This window comes from Microtus pennsylvanicus, chromosome 17 (assembly GCF_037038515.1).
Source record: "Microtus pennsylvanicus isolate mMicPen1 chromosome 17, mMicPen1.hap1, whole genome shotgun sequence".
Lineage (NCBI taxonomy): Eukaryota > Metazoa > Chordata > Mammalia > Rodentia > Cricetidae > Microtus > Microtus pennsylvanicus.
This window is the reverse complement of record NC_134595.1, coordinates 42,248,212-42,262,818: the sequence shown is the minus strand read 5'-3', so window position 1 is coordinate 42,262,818 and position 14,607 is coordinate 42,248,212. Positions and strand designations below refer to the sequence as shown.

The window sequence follows — 14,607 nt, the reverse complement described above, 5'->3', positions numbered from 1 at the left end:
CTTGAATTCTTGGATGGGAAGTAGGTGGTGGGTGGTGCCAATTATTAAGATCTGGTAAATACTAGCAAGTTTAGTGGTGAGGACTAGCAAGTTTAGTAGTTAAAACTAGCAAGTTTAGTGCTTAGGACTAGCCACCTCCCTTCCTAGAATCTCCATGAAAGTTGCTGAGGGAATGTCTGTATCAGAAACACTGTGTTTTGGGGTCCACTTACAAACATTTAAGCCTTCTCTTCCAGATTGCCCATTTTCTGGGGTCACCCTAATGGGCTCTATAATATGGTGTCAGATTATTTGTAAGTGGTCCCTTTGGGTAGTGGTCCAGCATTTCCTCTTCCATGTTATTCTACCCATCTAAATAAACAAACAGTTCTGAGAGACAGCTTAAAATCCAGACGGCTACCGTTAAATCTGATGACCTCATGACCACTGAGACAGGGTTTGTCTGGTTGCCACACACCAAAACCTTCAACGTGGCTTGAGTCACGTTTCAACTGAAACAGGCACCCTGTTTCAATTTCGGCCTAATAGGAAAACACTCTCTATTCATGAGCTTGGCAACCTGACGCCCTATTCCCAAGCTGGCGTGGTGCTCCATGGTCGTTTCTAACCTTGTCCTAGGGACTGTTGATGGAGCAGTACAGCCTGCTGCTGCTCCCCTGGGAAAGACAAAGGCCTGTACGTTATCTTCGCTGGAGATCTGTACCCAGACACAGAGGTCCCTTTCTGTCACATCCTAGGCCTTTGCAGCCCTTACACTGAAGAAATATAGGAAATGGGTCAGCAATGGAAGAGAAAGACAAGCAACTAAATAAGGCAACTTCGTTTTGTTTTCAGGAGTCAGTTTGAGTCTTTTGTACTTGAGGTTAAGGTTAAGGCGGTCTGTAGTGGAGACCCTCAGAGAATGAGATCATCATCGTCTCTGTCTACGATGGTTATGGTTATACACAGTAGTGATGGCATAAGCCAGCATTGATAGAGGCCTTCAGAACTGGCCTAAGCTGGAGAGATGGATCAGCAGTGAAGTGGACAGGCTGCTCTTCCAGAGAATCCGATTCGATTCCCTGCACCCGCACAGCGGCTCACAACCAGCTGTAACTCCAGTGAGAGAGGATCCAGTGCCTTCTTTTTGGCCTCTGAGGGTACGTAGTACCCAAGTTGAAGGGGTAATGGAGGAAGATGGACACAGGTGTGAGAGAGTCTTCAGCTGCTCTCTAGTTTGGGCTCTGGTGGGTGTTGCCCGTGAGTTGGGTGTTCAGCAGGGTTTCCCACTCCAGGGTAACCCATGCCTTGCAAAGACTGCAAAGAGATGATGGAGTGAAAAGAGAAGAAACAAAACCACCAAGCTGTCTTAATGAATGACTTTCTGACCTCTTTCCCTGCTCCTTGGACTCTATGTACAGCTAATTCTCCAGTCTCCACTGGGGAGGGCGGGGCTTTCCTCAGGCTGCTATAGACCCTCTCTTTGTGCGTGTGCCTGGCTTCCTCTGGTGTATAGCCTACTTACTTTCAGAGCGTTTGTACTAAAGATAAGTAAAAAATGAATTAAAGTATTGCCTCAGTGGCATGATGGTTTGATTAAAGTCTTCTTCTCTAAAGCAGGACCTGCCCACCTCTCTGTTCTGTTGACACATTGGACTGTGTAGTTCCTCATCATTGGGAGCTTTTTGTGACACCCTGTGTCCCTGGTTTCTTCTCAGGATGCCACAGCTCTTTCCTCCTCACCTTTACATGTTTCTAAAGAACACAAATGTCTTTAGAGATGATGTCAAAGGGTCCCAAGGGGGGATGCTAATGATCCCGATTTGATCAGCAATTTGATAACCCTGTTACCCTGTTGAAACAGCGGACACACCTCCTCAGTGCCATTAGCACATGCTCATAAAAAGTGCTCACACGCAGGCAGGGTTCTCTTGTGGCTGCACAGCAGCAAGCCCAGGGCACTGCCTTAGTATTCGTGGAATAGAGGAGTGGATGGCTGTGCTTAATATCTAAAAATTCTGAATACTACCTGGCTTTAGGGGAGCCAAGAGGCTTCAGCTTGTGAAATTGAGCGCTGGCAGTCTGAAGAATCCCTCTCTGCATGGTCGAATGTGGGTTTCCCTGCCCACCACCCCCACTGTCTGAAATAGGAGCACAGGGGCCTTCAGGTTCCTGCCTGATTAAAGCCCACATCCTCTGTTGACGCTGTCAAAGCTGGGCCTCATGGCTCAGAGTAAGCCTCTCTGTGACATCTTTGTGGGGCTCGGATGTCCCCTACCAGTTTACTGGTTTGCTAAACAAGGCTTCCCTCCCCATGAAGTTAGAGCCCCACCCCCCTCATAGATACACACACACAGAGGGGGGGGGAGACTTTCACTTTTTAGAGTAATTTGACATGGGGTCATCTTGAGACCTAATTCAGAACTTATTGCCGAGTAGTCTGGCTTTGCTGGCTAGACAGACAGGTCCCCTCAGGTGGAAGAGGGACTAGAGTTGGGGTGGGGCCCAGAGTTGCTTTGCTCAGCGCGTCCTGGAAAGAAGTGGTTCCGAGAGTGCCAGGGAGTAAGTACGGAGGTGCGAAACATTACTCGGGGTGCATGTGAAGGGGAAGGATCTTCTCTCTGCGCTTGGCAGTTCCATTTCCCCCCGAACATGAATGATAGAGCAGCTTTGGCTTAATGAAAACAAGCAGCCGTGGGGAGAGAGCTGACTGCCGGTGGGAAGGAGGGCAGACCAAGGGCAGAGGATGGGATGCCATTCGGCTTCCCGCTGCAGCTCTTCGGAGGGTTTAGGGAAATAGCTGCCCAGTGACTCAGCCTGGTATTACCATCGCCCCATGCTTCCTGCAGGAAGCAGCAGCTCATTAGAATGTCTCCATCCCTGCTTCCGGCCTCTGAGTGTCTTCCACAGGCTGTGGCAGACTGGGGTTGACACATTGAACTAGCCAGCAGGCTGAAGGTATACGCCTTCCCTTCTAGGATGCACAGAAATAATTGGCTGGATTCCTTCCTCTTCCACACAGGCAAGTTTCAGGTTAAAAAAAAACAAAAAAACAATCCAGGGAGAATCATGCAAATTGGTGTCAACATTGCTGTAGCTTCGGCTGTAACTCAAAGGAAGGGAAGTCAGTGACATTGTGGTGTGACCTGCGCAGAGGAAGAGTGTGTGTCCTTCTGTGCATCAGAGCATAGGTTTTCATGGAGACCTGAGGCATGAGGGACAGGAGCTGACCCACACCCTGAGGCCTGAGGCATGGAGCCAACCCACACCCTGAAGTATGAGGTGCGGGAGCATACCCTGAGAGGCACCCATAAGGTGTTGTATCCCCTAGGCTCCACCCACTAGGTGGCATAGCACCACTTACCCAAGTAGTGTGACAAGCAGAAATGTCCCCTGGGGACAGAGTTGCCCTCACTCTGGACGAAAGCCACCTCCCTAGAGTAACAAACACTGTGTGCAGTTTGGCACTCTTGAAGGCTGTGGTCACTTGTTTGCTCCGAGTGTTTGTCGAGTTAAACCCAGGTAGGGGAACACAGTGTTTCTTTACCTTCTCCTTCATGGGCCTTTAAACTCCACCAAGGGGAGCGCCGTGGCATGTTAGCCAAGCGCACAGGATCTCAGTCTCAGCTCTCTGCCATGTATGAGCTGCGTAATATAGAAACGACTACTGCCTCCTCCTTATGTGGAGGATTAAATTGCATTTTCAATGTAAAATGTGGTGTCCGGCATTGAGTAGATGCCATGTTTGTTTAATCTGCTGTAGCGAAATGTCATTGGCTGATGAGCTTATTAATGACCGGAATTTATTTCTCACCGTTCTAGAGTCGGGGAAGTCTATGATTAAGACACTGGCCTAGGCAGTGGCTGTCAAGGGCTTGCTTTCTGTTTGCACGTGGTACAAACAGTTGTTTCTAGTTGTTTCGTCATGCATTACACTGGACTAGCCGTCTCTGAGGTCCCCTTGAGAATGACACTCATACCATCGTGAAACCCCTCTTTCAAGAACTAGTCATCTCTCAAAGATATGCATTTTGTTATTATTATCATTGTTATTGAGACAGAGTCCCACTGTTGGCTTGGAATTCACTATGTAGACGAAGCTGGCCTTGAGCTCATAGCGATGTGTCTGCCTCAGGAGTGCTGGTACTAAAGGCACATGGGCGTCACCGTGTCTAGCAAGAGCCAACTTCTGATAGCATCACCTTGCAGGCTACAACTTCAGTAAGTGAATTCCTGGAGGATGCATGTACTCAGACTGCAGCAGTGTGTTTCCAGTTAATGACGGCTATTATTCCCAACCACTTAAGGGTGCAGTCCATAGATGTTAAGCAAGTTAGAATTGAGGGAGAAGGATTTCATTGCTGCTGGCACACAGACCAGAAATGCAACAATTAACTGCCATTGAATTAACAATTTGTTTCATAAACATGTATTGAATTCCTTCCATAACCCAGGCACTGTGCTAAGGGCCTGGCATAAAAATATTAATTAATAATTACCTCTCTCGTTCAGTGTCTGTTATGGATGTGTAGAGACGTAGATAAAGTTGCCCATCAGAGTAGAGCCGTCTCTATTGATTGACAGAAGACCGTGTGTATAAGAAAGGAGCTTACTGTGTTATGTGTCCACATTTCTCTTTCCAGTGGATCCCACTTAATTACAGTTTTTCATGGTCTTCTGGTGCCTGCACTCTGCCGCTGTCTCTGCTCCCTTTCCACCCAGCGTTCGCCTTTCAGCTGATGTCGACTCCATGCTCCTGTCATTGTGTGTTTTTATAAGCAGAAAAAAAGATTGTGTTCTAAGTGTGGCGTTTCATTTCCGAAGCTCCGCAAATTACATATGCTGCGGAGCATGAACTCGTCACCAGAAACGGTTGTCTAACAGTAGCTCGGTGGTGTCCTTCAGTCTTTTTGCCCATGAGTTATAATTTTTGCATAGTTGATTATATCATCAATGGTCTTGTTGTCAATTAAAGTATATCTTTTCCAACCTAGGGAAGCTGAGGCACAGGATTGAGCATGTTTGAGTCCAGCTCAGGTTATATAGCGAAAGTGTTTCGGCAACAAAAAGAAATTATCCATAATTAATTATCCTGATTATCCAGAATCAATGACTGATCCATTACTGCTTGGTTCTCATAACAGCAAGTGACACAATTGGACGGATGCCATTAACTATTATTCAGTGTTGGGTGACATAGGTTGTGTGTGTTCTCCCAGAAGCAGCAAAGCGATTGGGTAAGGAAGCCCTTCTAGGCAAACCTAGCAGGGGAATGGGAAGAGAGGGTCTTATTAAAGGAAGAAGCTAAGCGAGAGATGCTATCAGGGCCAAGTCCCACTCCAGAGTTCATGGGCCTGCTGGAGAGTCATTTACAGCGAGACCAGGAGTCAATGGCCATTAGCCTTCTGGGAGGAAACAGTGTCTGTAAACACTTAAGGCCCAGGAAGAAAAGTGGGCTTTGCTTCCCACTGGCACTGGTCCAGAGGTAGCAGGTGCAAACAGTTAGCGAGGGTGCGCACAGAAGCTGGAGGGCAAGTGTGCTGAGCTGCTAAAAGGCTGCCCGTGGTGCCGCTTCGTTGGAGATTTAGATTGCAATTAAAATTGCCAGTTTAGCTACTTACTGCAATGATTTTGCTTCTGGAAATAAATAATCACTTTTGGGCACAGATCTTTTTTTATTCTCTTACAGTTAATTGATAAAGGGAGTGTGTTGTTTGTCACGTATATGCTTTTTTCTTAAAAAAAAAAATAAAAGAATATATCTTTCTTCCAGATTGGTTTTCAGAAATATTTTTTAAATCCATTTGTTGTTATAACTTTTGGCCTTCATAGTTTGCCTCAATCAACATCAATTTTAAGAGCACTGGGTTCTCATCAATAAGTAGAGGACCCAGAGACAGACTCAGTGTTATTGCACAGGATGCTTGAAGTTATGGTCTGGCTTTGAGTTTAGATTGTATGAACAATATCTCAATGGGAGATAAAAGAATCACAAATGTATTTTAGGCTCAGAGAGTAAAGGCACTTGCCACCAAGTCTCATGACCTGAGCACATGCCAGAAGAAACAAACTGATTCCCGTAAATGGCCCTCTGGTCTCCACGTGTGTATCATGGCACACCTTCCTTGCCCAGATAATTAAAATGTAAAAATAGTTTTAAAAATGTATCTTAATTATGATACAATTAAAAACAATTTCCTTTTTTATTAAAGCGTTTGTGAATCTATGGCTGTTTTGTATTCCCCAAAGTACAATATTTGTTGCATCTTTTTTAATGCAATGATATTATTTCTCTATTTTTAAGAAACCCTGTCTTGAAAAATAAAAGGGGGGGGGGCGAGCCACAGGTGAATACCATTGCAGTGCTGGAGACCTCTTGGTTGCTGGGTTAGGAAGTTCCTCATCTGAAGCGTTGCACACCGGAAGGCGTTGCCCCTTACCACTCTGTTTCTTGTTTAATCGTCTAAGGAAACTGTAAAGGCACACATGGAAGCAGTAGAGGAGAGAGCAAGCTCGGTGAAGAGGGTCACTCACTCTGCGTCTCCTGGTGAGTGGGTGGTAGGAGTTAGATTTGAACCTTAAGAAAATTGTGTCTGAAACCTTGAAGAAAGTAGGAGGAAAAATGTTCCTAATCTTGTATTTTTGGAAGTAGTAGACAGCTAACAAATCCCCACTGTCTTCTTCTTTAGCCTACCACCTGCCCCAAGAAAAATTTCAGTATGAAAAATATATGGGTAAAAGGCAGTGGGGTGCCAGAGTACACTTACAAATAAAACATATTCTTTTTCCTTTTAGCCATTGCTGCTGTAAGTTTCTATGGTTGAAAATGCCTTTCCTAAGCATTTTTTGGTTGTTTCTTGACCCAATTAATTAGTGTCATATATATCAAACATATATGCAAACCTTTTGGATTCAGGTAAAAAAAATATGAAGAACTTGAGAGAACTTAAACTTCTTGGCGGTAATCCAGAAAAACATTTTAAGGCCACGGCAATCCGTTGTGTTGCTTAGCTTCTAGATCACGGTTGTTAATAACCTTCCAGGTAGTAAGTTTTCCTTTCTTCAGGTTAGACTGTCTGTTGTCAACTATCTTATTCCGGTTCTATCAACTTCACACAAGACAGCGGAACACAGTTTTCAAATTCCAGTGGGTATTAGGATCACAGTTAAAAATAAAGCAACTTCAGATTTTTTTTTTTCTAAAAGAGCAAGAGGGTTATCAACTTGTGATATCTGGATATCTTGAATCAAATAAAATTATCCATATAACACAAGAAAGTCAGGACAGTGTGAACACTGGATGATTAGCATTTGAAGGAGTTACTGATTTTGCTAAGTGATAATGATATCACCTCTCTTGTTTGTTCCTCCTTAAGTTATAAAGATGCTGACCCCGAGGACGGTGACATACTTATCAGATGCACATCTTCATGTGTCCCAGCTTGCTTGCTCTTCTACTTTAGTTATCTTAAGGAAATGTGCTCTTATTTGGAAAACAAGGACAGCCCGAGGGATGTAATTTCAGGAATGGCTTGCAAAGGTTTCAAAATGTAGTTTTCTGACTTCTGTATTTAAGGCCAGCCTCTTCTTGGCTTCCTAATCTTCATGCCAGTTACTTGTGGATGAACCGTTACCACAGCTTTGCAGAGATCCTTAAGTCTTCATAGACCAACTCCTGAAGGGTGTCTGGAAGGCTGTTGTGAAAGGCTCTTGAGAGTTGGAAACTTTCTTCTGCTGGCAAAGATGTTGGCAGGAAATCTTTGGCCTGACAGTTGAGCGTTGCAGACCTGTGTAAAGAGTTTTCATTTATCCTTTGAAAAGCTAAAGCCTCTCCTCTGAGAAGTCCTCAGCGAAAGCTGTTGGGAGCTGAGGTCCTTCTCATGCAGTGTGATCTGCAGGTGTGTTCGGGCCAGCCATGTCCCCTTTGGAAGAGTGGGAACGGGGGTAGATCAATGAGGGAGCATCTAGGTTTGAGAAGAGGGACCTCAGAGCTTTCCCCATTGGCTGTCTGTTGGACTGGGAAGAAGAGAGAAACTGGGGTGGAATGGGGGTGGGGTGTGACCTTCCTGCAATACTGTCCCTTGCTCATTCCAGTTGCCTGGCATTATTGTGACTCCACTTTTTGTGATAGGCACAATTCAGGAGACTCACTGATTTTTACACATTAGTAGTCCACTTTGACCAGTCTCACCAATTTTTAATGTCAGCTGACTTCCCCGGTTTGGCCTCGTCTAATGAGCTCCTGTGGCTTTCTTGGCCCTGGGAGGCAAGGCAATTTCTGTTCAGGCAATCCACCTTTTAAGATTCTGTACACCCCAGAGAATGACATAAATAAATGTGGGCTCTTCGGTATCTCCGTCTTCCAGTATTGCTTCAGTTTACTTGGGATTCATGAGATGGGGGTGTCCAGATGCAATCTGTAAATAGTGTTTCATTCTAAAAGGGATCAGAAGTGACTGACTGTACTTGGGACAGGAAATGTACAGATGAACCTAAGGACATCTTGTCAGATCAGAAGCCAAGGAAGCCAAGGACACTACATGATCCAATTGAATGTTTCAGGAATCAGTTTTGAAACAACTTAATTTGAATCTCCAACAAGAATAATATTTACAGTGGATCAAGCGTCTAGAAAACGTTGAAAACATGAGTTTGTAACAGCGGGAGAAGAAGCAGACACTGTGGAGATCTGAATTGTTTGATAAAGTCATTCTGAATTGACAACTGTTCTAGCTTTTGTCCACCTTTCCCACACACACTGAAGCCCAGGGTAGTCCGCTAGGGAGGCTTTCTTGTCTCTATAGTCCTACTAATGAGTGCAGAAAACTTAGTTATAAGAGCACCTACCATTTTGGAACTCCTAATTAAAAGGAAAAGAAAAAGGCACTGATCACGGCATGAAAGCAGAACAGTTGACCAGCCTCCTGAGCCTAACGCCTTGGACAGGATTGTTACAAAACAGTCTGAACCTGAAGATTGAATCCACTGCGTTGCTTAGCTTCTAGATCACGGTTGTTAATAACCTTCCAGGTAGTAAGTTTTCCTTTCTTCAGGTTAGACTGTCTGTTGTCAACTATCTTATTCCGGTTCTATCAACTTCACACAAGACAGAGGAACAGTTTTCAAATTCCAGTGGGTATTAGGATCACAGTTAAAAATAAAGCAACTTCAGATTTTTTTTTTCTAAAAAAGCAAGAGGGTTATCAACTTGTGATGTCTGGATATCTTGAATCAAATAAAATTATCCATGTAACACAAGAAAGTCAGGACAGTGTGAACACTGGATGATTAGCATTTGAAGGAGTTACTGATTTTGCTAAGTGATAATGATATTGTGGGTCTATTTCCTAACTGGGGAGGGGGGACATATTAGAATGGTCCTGAATGCTTCTCTATGATGTCTGTAGTTTGCTTCAGAATAATCTTTAGCTTGCAAGAGATAAGCCACGAAATGATCATTTCTAAATGTAGAATACTATGGACATACATTTTCCCATATATTTTATGTATATTTGAATATATGAGACAATGTGTCTCCATATACATATATGTGTGTACTCATATACAGATTCCAACATATTTTAGTGAGTGATGGAGGATAGATCCTTTCTTTAGATATTCTTGGGTTCTCCCAGAGCTGATGAGAAACCCTTGGCAAAGTCTCAAAGCCTATAGATTTCTCTTGGGTTCTTTTCACATGAAATTGTTTCCATAGAGCTTGCTATGCTAAGTAGAGTGTGTGGACATTGAAATCTTGTCTGCTTGTGCTGAGGATAAAGGTATATTTTATATAAAAATAGTTAAATAGAAAATTGGAAATATCTCACTTTCTGCTATTTAGTAAATCAGCCACGAGTCAGTCCAGGGGTCTGTTGGCAAGTCCGTATGCAGCCCAGGCGAGTGAAGGACAGCAGCTTCTCAGGCAGTGGGCAGAGAGCTGCAGAAATCACGGCACGTGACCAGCCCCTCCGGGGCCACACTGGAGTGGGACATTTCTGGTGAGAGTGGCCGCCCGACAGTACCAGTGTGTCTCCTTTGTCACATTTCCTGGGAGGAGTCGCTCCAAATCCAGACTCGTATGGGCCGTCTTCTGAACTTTAGTTTGCTAAAGTATTTTAAGAATACTGCGTTCCAAACCAAACCTTGAACCAGTGGGATTAGGCCCTCGCTCCTGCCTCTGATTTAGTGCATGCCCGTGGTGAGGCACTAAATAGACCCCATACACTCCAGAACTCTAAAGGCCCCTGGTTTTGAACTTTCTGTCTAGTGGGAAAGGAGTGGGACAGTTTGAAAACAAGCCAAATGCACAGTGCACAGAGGGATGACATATTTAGAGAGGAGGAGTTTGGGGGCTGGGGGCTCTGGTGGTCACTAAATGAACAATAGAGGGGAAAAGAGCAAAGGAAAGACCACCAACAGAAAACAGTCCTGAGAGAGGAGACCTGGCAAACTTTGCAGGCTAAGGGCTTCCGTAGCCCACCAGTGAAGAACTTTTATTTATTTATTTATCTATCTATTTATTTATTTTTGAGGTCACGAGAGTGTCGTGATCAATCAGGAGGAAATAGGTTGTAAGCTGCTATTGAAAGCCTGACAGGGAAATTTGCAGAGATTTCAGCTTCGCCTATGTGGAAGCCACTGAGTCTGTAGCACGTGTTTCTCTCACGTCCGCCATCGGCAAGTGACACATTTTCAAGTACGCATTTTGAATCTGGCATTTGCAGAACCAGCAGCCCGTTATTTACTGCGCTAAACAGTGCTTACCGCTCAGAGCAGGGCCCAATTACTTCGGGAGCATTCCCCTTGCTGGAAAGTGAAAAGGCTCCGAATAGGAGAAAGCAGCATTTGGAAGGCTGTGCCCACGGCAGTAGCTTTATGGGTTGGCTTATGAGCTCCCTCAATGATGGCCTAAAGCACATGAATTGCTTTTTATTGTTGCAGAAACATTATTCAAGAAATTGAAACACCCAAACAGATTTATGAACCGCTGTATCCACGCTACCCAATACATTTGGGCCAAATACTTATTCTTCCTCTCATTCCCAAGTTTGAAGAGTGATTTCTTTTAAAACTGAAAATAAATGGAAAGTTGCTATATTCTTCCCATTGCAGGGTTCTGCTTGTCCTGAAAATGAAGCATTTTATAAACAACCACACTTATGTCTTCTCAAATAGTTTCTGTAGAGGTATGAGTATATTTCATTATTAGGACTTACTCAAGACTGAAGTGATTTATGGGTTCACCCTTACTCCAGGCTCATAAGCTTATTCTTAGTCATGAGTACAAGCCCGGTGAGTTTTGATTTGAGAGCATTTAGCCAAGCAGAAGTTATGCCCAGAACATCCATCAAAAATTGCCCTGATTCCAAGTTCCACACAGCCCTGAGACTGCCCAGTGTGCTTTTCTGAAGCCGAACATGGACATCTCTCAAAAACTGGGCAAAGAAACCAAGAAAAACACTCCCACTATAGTGGAGCTGTTCTTTCAGAGGAAAAAAAAATTATAACCGAGCAAATTCTGGTAACTAAAGTAACTTTGTTTGTGAGACTGTCCATCCTGATGTCTTGATATTAGGACTGATAGAAAGTTTACACTTATTTGCCTTCCTCAAAACACAGTCTCTCTCCCCCGCCTCTCTCTCTCCTCCCCTGCCCAAGGACCTTAAAGCTACCTGTGGCAAAACCAACATGATATCTTTTTGTTCCTTTTGATTGTGCAAATGCAACCATTTATTCAACTATCCCCTCCCTCAGTAGAGTTTCTTAGGAATCATTAACTGAAATTGATGGGGTTGGTTCTTACAAAGGTTCTCCACGTCTGTGTGTGTGTGGTATGTTAAATTTTATAAAAGAAATGCATTCCCTGAGGGAGAAAGGGAAAATGAGAAATCAAAGCTCCCTCAGAAGAGGAGCGAGCTAAGCTCCATGGTTAGGCCTTGGAAGTCCTCCAGGGTCCAGTGGGCTCCAGGAAACTCAGGCCATTGTCGTGGTATTAGAGCCAGTCCAAGGTGCCAAAGTCAAAATAGGCCACTGCTGACCGCAGCAGAGGCCCACGTGGGAGCGTATGTAGGTCACTTACACCTTTTGAATTTAGACAGGCTGAATTTAGACAATTATTGTATAATTAAGCTTTGGAGAAACCCCAGATGTTCTGAATTTTTAGAAGAATTTTACCTGTCGCGCAGTGGGTAAGAACATTCAACACATGCTTGAACCGTGTGTCCTTAGTGGCTCATTGTACATGGACAGCCAGGTGGGGAATTCTGTTTGTGCTGACACTCCTTGACCAGCCGGGATGCTGGCATTTTCTTGGACCAGTTTTGGAGCTCACTGTGACGCTCAGGGCTAAACACAAGCATTTCCTCAACCACATTCAATAAGCTCTAGTTTGATGGAATGAAAAATAATAAAATTAGAAATTAATCCTCGTAAACCCTTGGGCTTAATCCCCAGCAGTGTTTTCTGAGTACCAGCCGTGCGTGACTTAGTGTGGGAAGTTCCCAGAACAGGGAAGGGAAGGCAGGAAGACATGCTTTACCCAGCCCTTCCCCACACTCTCTCTTTTCCCTTGTGGCCACTGACTTCCTCTCACCTGTCTCTCCAAATGCTTCCCTCTGTAACCTCCCATCGGAGACAAGGGGGTTCAGAGGGCTCCACGGGAGATCCGTGCCTCATGAAACCTCAGCCCTCTAAAGCAGGGATCAAATGAGTAACCACAAATTCTGCCTTTGTTTTTGCGTACTGCTCCTGTTGAGTTCTAACTTAATGGAAGTATTTGCTTTCCGGTAAATACTTGTAAACTCCTACCTCTTGTCGTAGCCAAAGAAAGCGCAGTCAGGGGCAATCAAGTCCTGGAGCATGTTTAAAGCCGATGGCTGTAATTGACACGCTCAGTGTCAGCAATGCATCCACACAGTTGATGGATTTACCAATTGTTCTGCCCTGTTGCCGCTTTAAAGCTACCACTGAAATTTGTTTTAATTAACAGCCCTGTACTTTAAAAAAAAAAAAAGTTGGATGTGGTACATTAAAAGAGTCAAGTCTGTGTGGTTATAAGAACATCCCAATAACCAGAATCATTTCCTCTGTTTAAAACCCTGCAAATAGTCTCTTGTGACCTGTGCTTTCTGTCTCCCTTGGCCTCTCTCACCAGCCTGCCTGTTCTTCCCCAGTCCCTTTGTCCTGCTGTTCCGTTGCTTAGCATGCTCTTCCTGCATCCCTGCATAGCTGGGTTTTTTTCTCAATTTTCAGTTGTCCTCATCTGTGTTCCTGCCACAGAGATCGCATTCCCTACGACGCGACCCCACCCCCAACCCCATAGCCCTTCATTTACCCACATTGCTTCGCGTTATGATTCTGGCTTTTATTCTTCTCTGAAGCTATCTAATAGCTTGCTGGTTTATTTTCTCCGTGTCTCTCTAGGAAGATACTCTGAGAGGGCTAGGGTCACACCCATCTGGTTCACAGTTGTCTGTCTGACACTTAACCAAAGGGCTTGGCACATGGAAGACCCTTGGAAATAACGCTTACATGACTGACAGAGTTGCAAGAGTTAAATATTGACTTTCGCCTAGTGCCTGGTGCATACAAAGGACCCAGCTGATGGAAATTCACTGCTTTCCAGCCCTGTTTGCTCAAGCCCCATGCGTGTGAGGCTCTGCACAGGATTCCGTTATCATGAGTGCAGGAAATCGGATGGAGTTCAGAGTTTTCATCCCTTTGTGTTCATGAAAGAGTGATATATTTCTGTTTGTTTTTTTTTTTCTTTTAGGCTGTCCTTGTTGGAAGGCACCATGAATTGGCATTTTCCCTTCTTCGTCCTGACCACAGTGACTTTGTCTTCTGTGTACTCCCAGTTCAACTCTCTGTCTCTGGAGGAACTAGGCTCTGACACGGGGATCCAGGTTTTCAATCAGATCATCAAGTCACGGCCTCAGGAAAACATTGTCGTCTCCCCACATGGGATCGCATCCATCCTGGGCATGCTGCAGCTGGGGGCTGATGGCAGGACGAAGAAGCAGCTCACGACGGTGATGAGATACAGCGTAAACGGTTCGTGTGCGCTCCCTCCCTCCATTCATGACGCCTCACTCTCAGTCAGCCCTGCATGTGGAGGGTCACGGCTTGGTCTCTGCGTAATCTGAGAAGTGGACGAGCCCAGGGAAGCCATGCAGTGCCATCTGGAGCATAGGGCCAGGGTCTTCTAAAGGAAAATTGACACCCCCAAAGTTAGGAACTGCACTCCTGTTGCTGTGGGGTGTGTGTTACTCTGTCTACCAGCACTACTGTTTTCTACTAAGGGAAATCTTTTGTGGTCTGAGTAAGCATCCTTGTAAAACATGTCCACACTAGAGACTGGCGGGGGGGGGGCTTTACCATGGCGACAGGGTGATAGGAGTCTACATGACTGCTAAAAGTACACAGAACTGCTAACACACACGTGTGCATGTGCACCAAGCGTGCATGAAAGATTGGGTTGTCAGAATGAGGTCTAGAGACCATGCTTGATGCCAGTTTCCCAACATGGTCCTCATGCCCTTGGAGAAAACTGCACGGAGGCCTCAAGGCATGCCCCTTTTCTATTTTTGTTTTAACTTTTGAAAACTAATTTTTTGTGGGAGTAGCAAG

General features: G+C 44.8%; 1 protein-coding gene across 1 annotated transcript in view; it reads left to right on the top strand.

Moving 5' to 3' along the window:
* The window catches only part of Serpine2 (serpin family E member 2), a 57,303-nt gene that overhangs the window by 18,080 nt on the left and 24,616 nt on the right, over positions 1-14,607 (top strand). Inside the window, exon 2 of the mRNA XM_075951511.1 lies at positions 13,751-14,031. Within this exon, the coding sequence (XP_075807626.1) occupies positions 13,773-14,031 (259 nt within the window). The 5' untranslated portion in view covers positions 13,751-13,772. The remainder of the gene's footprint in view (positions 1-13,750; positions 14,032-14,607) is intronic.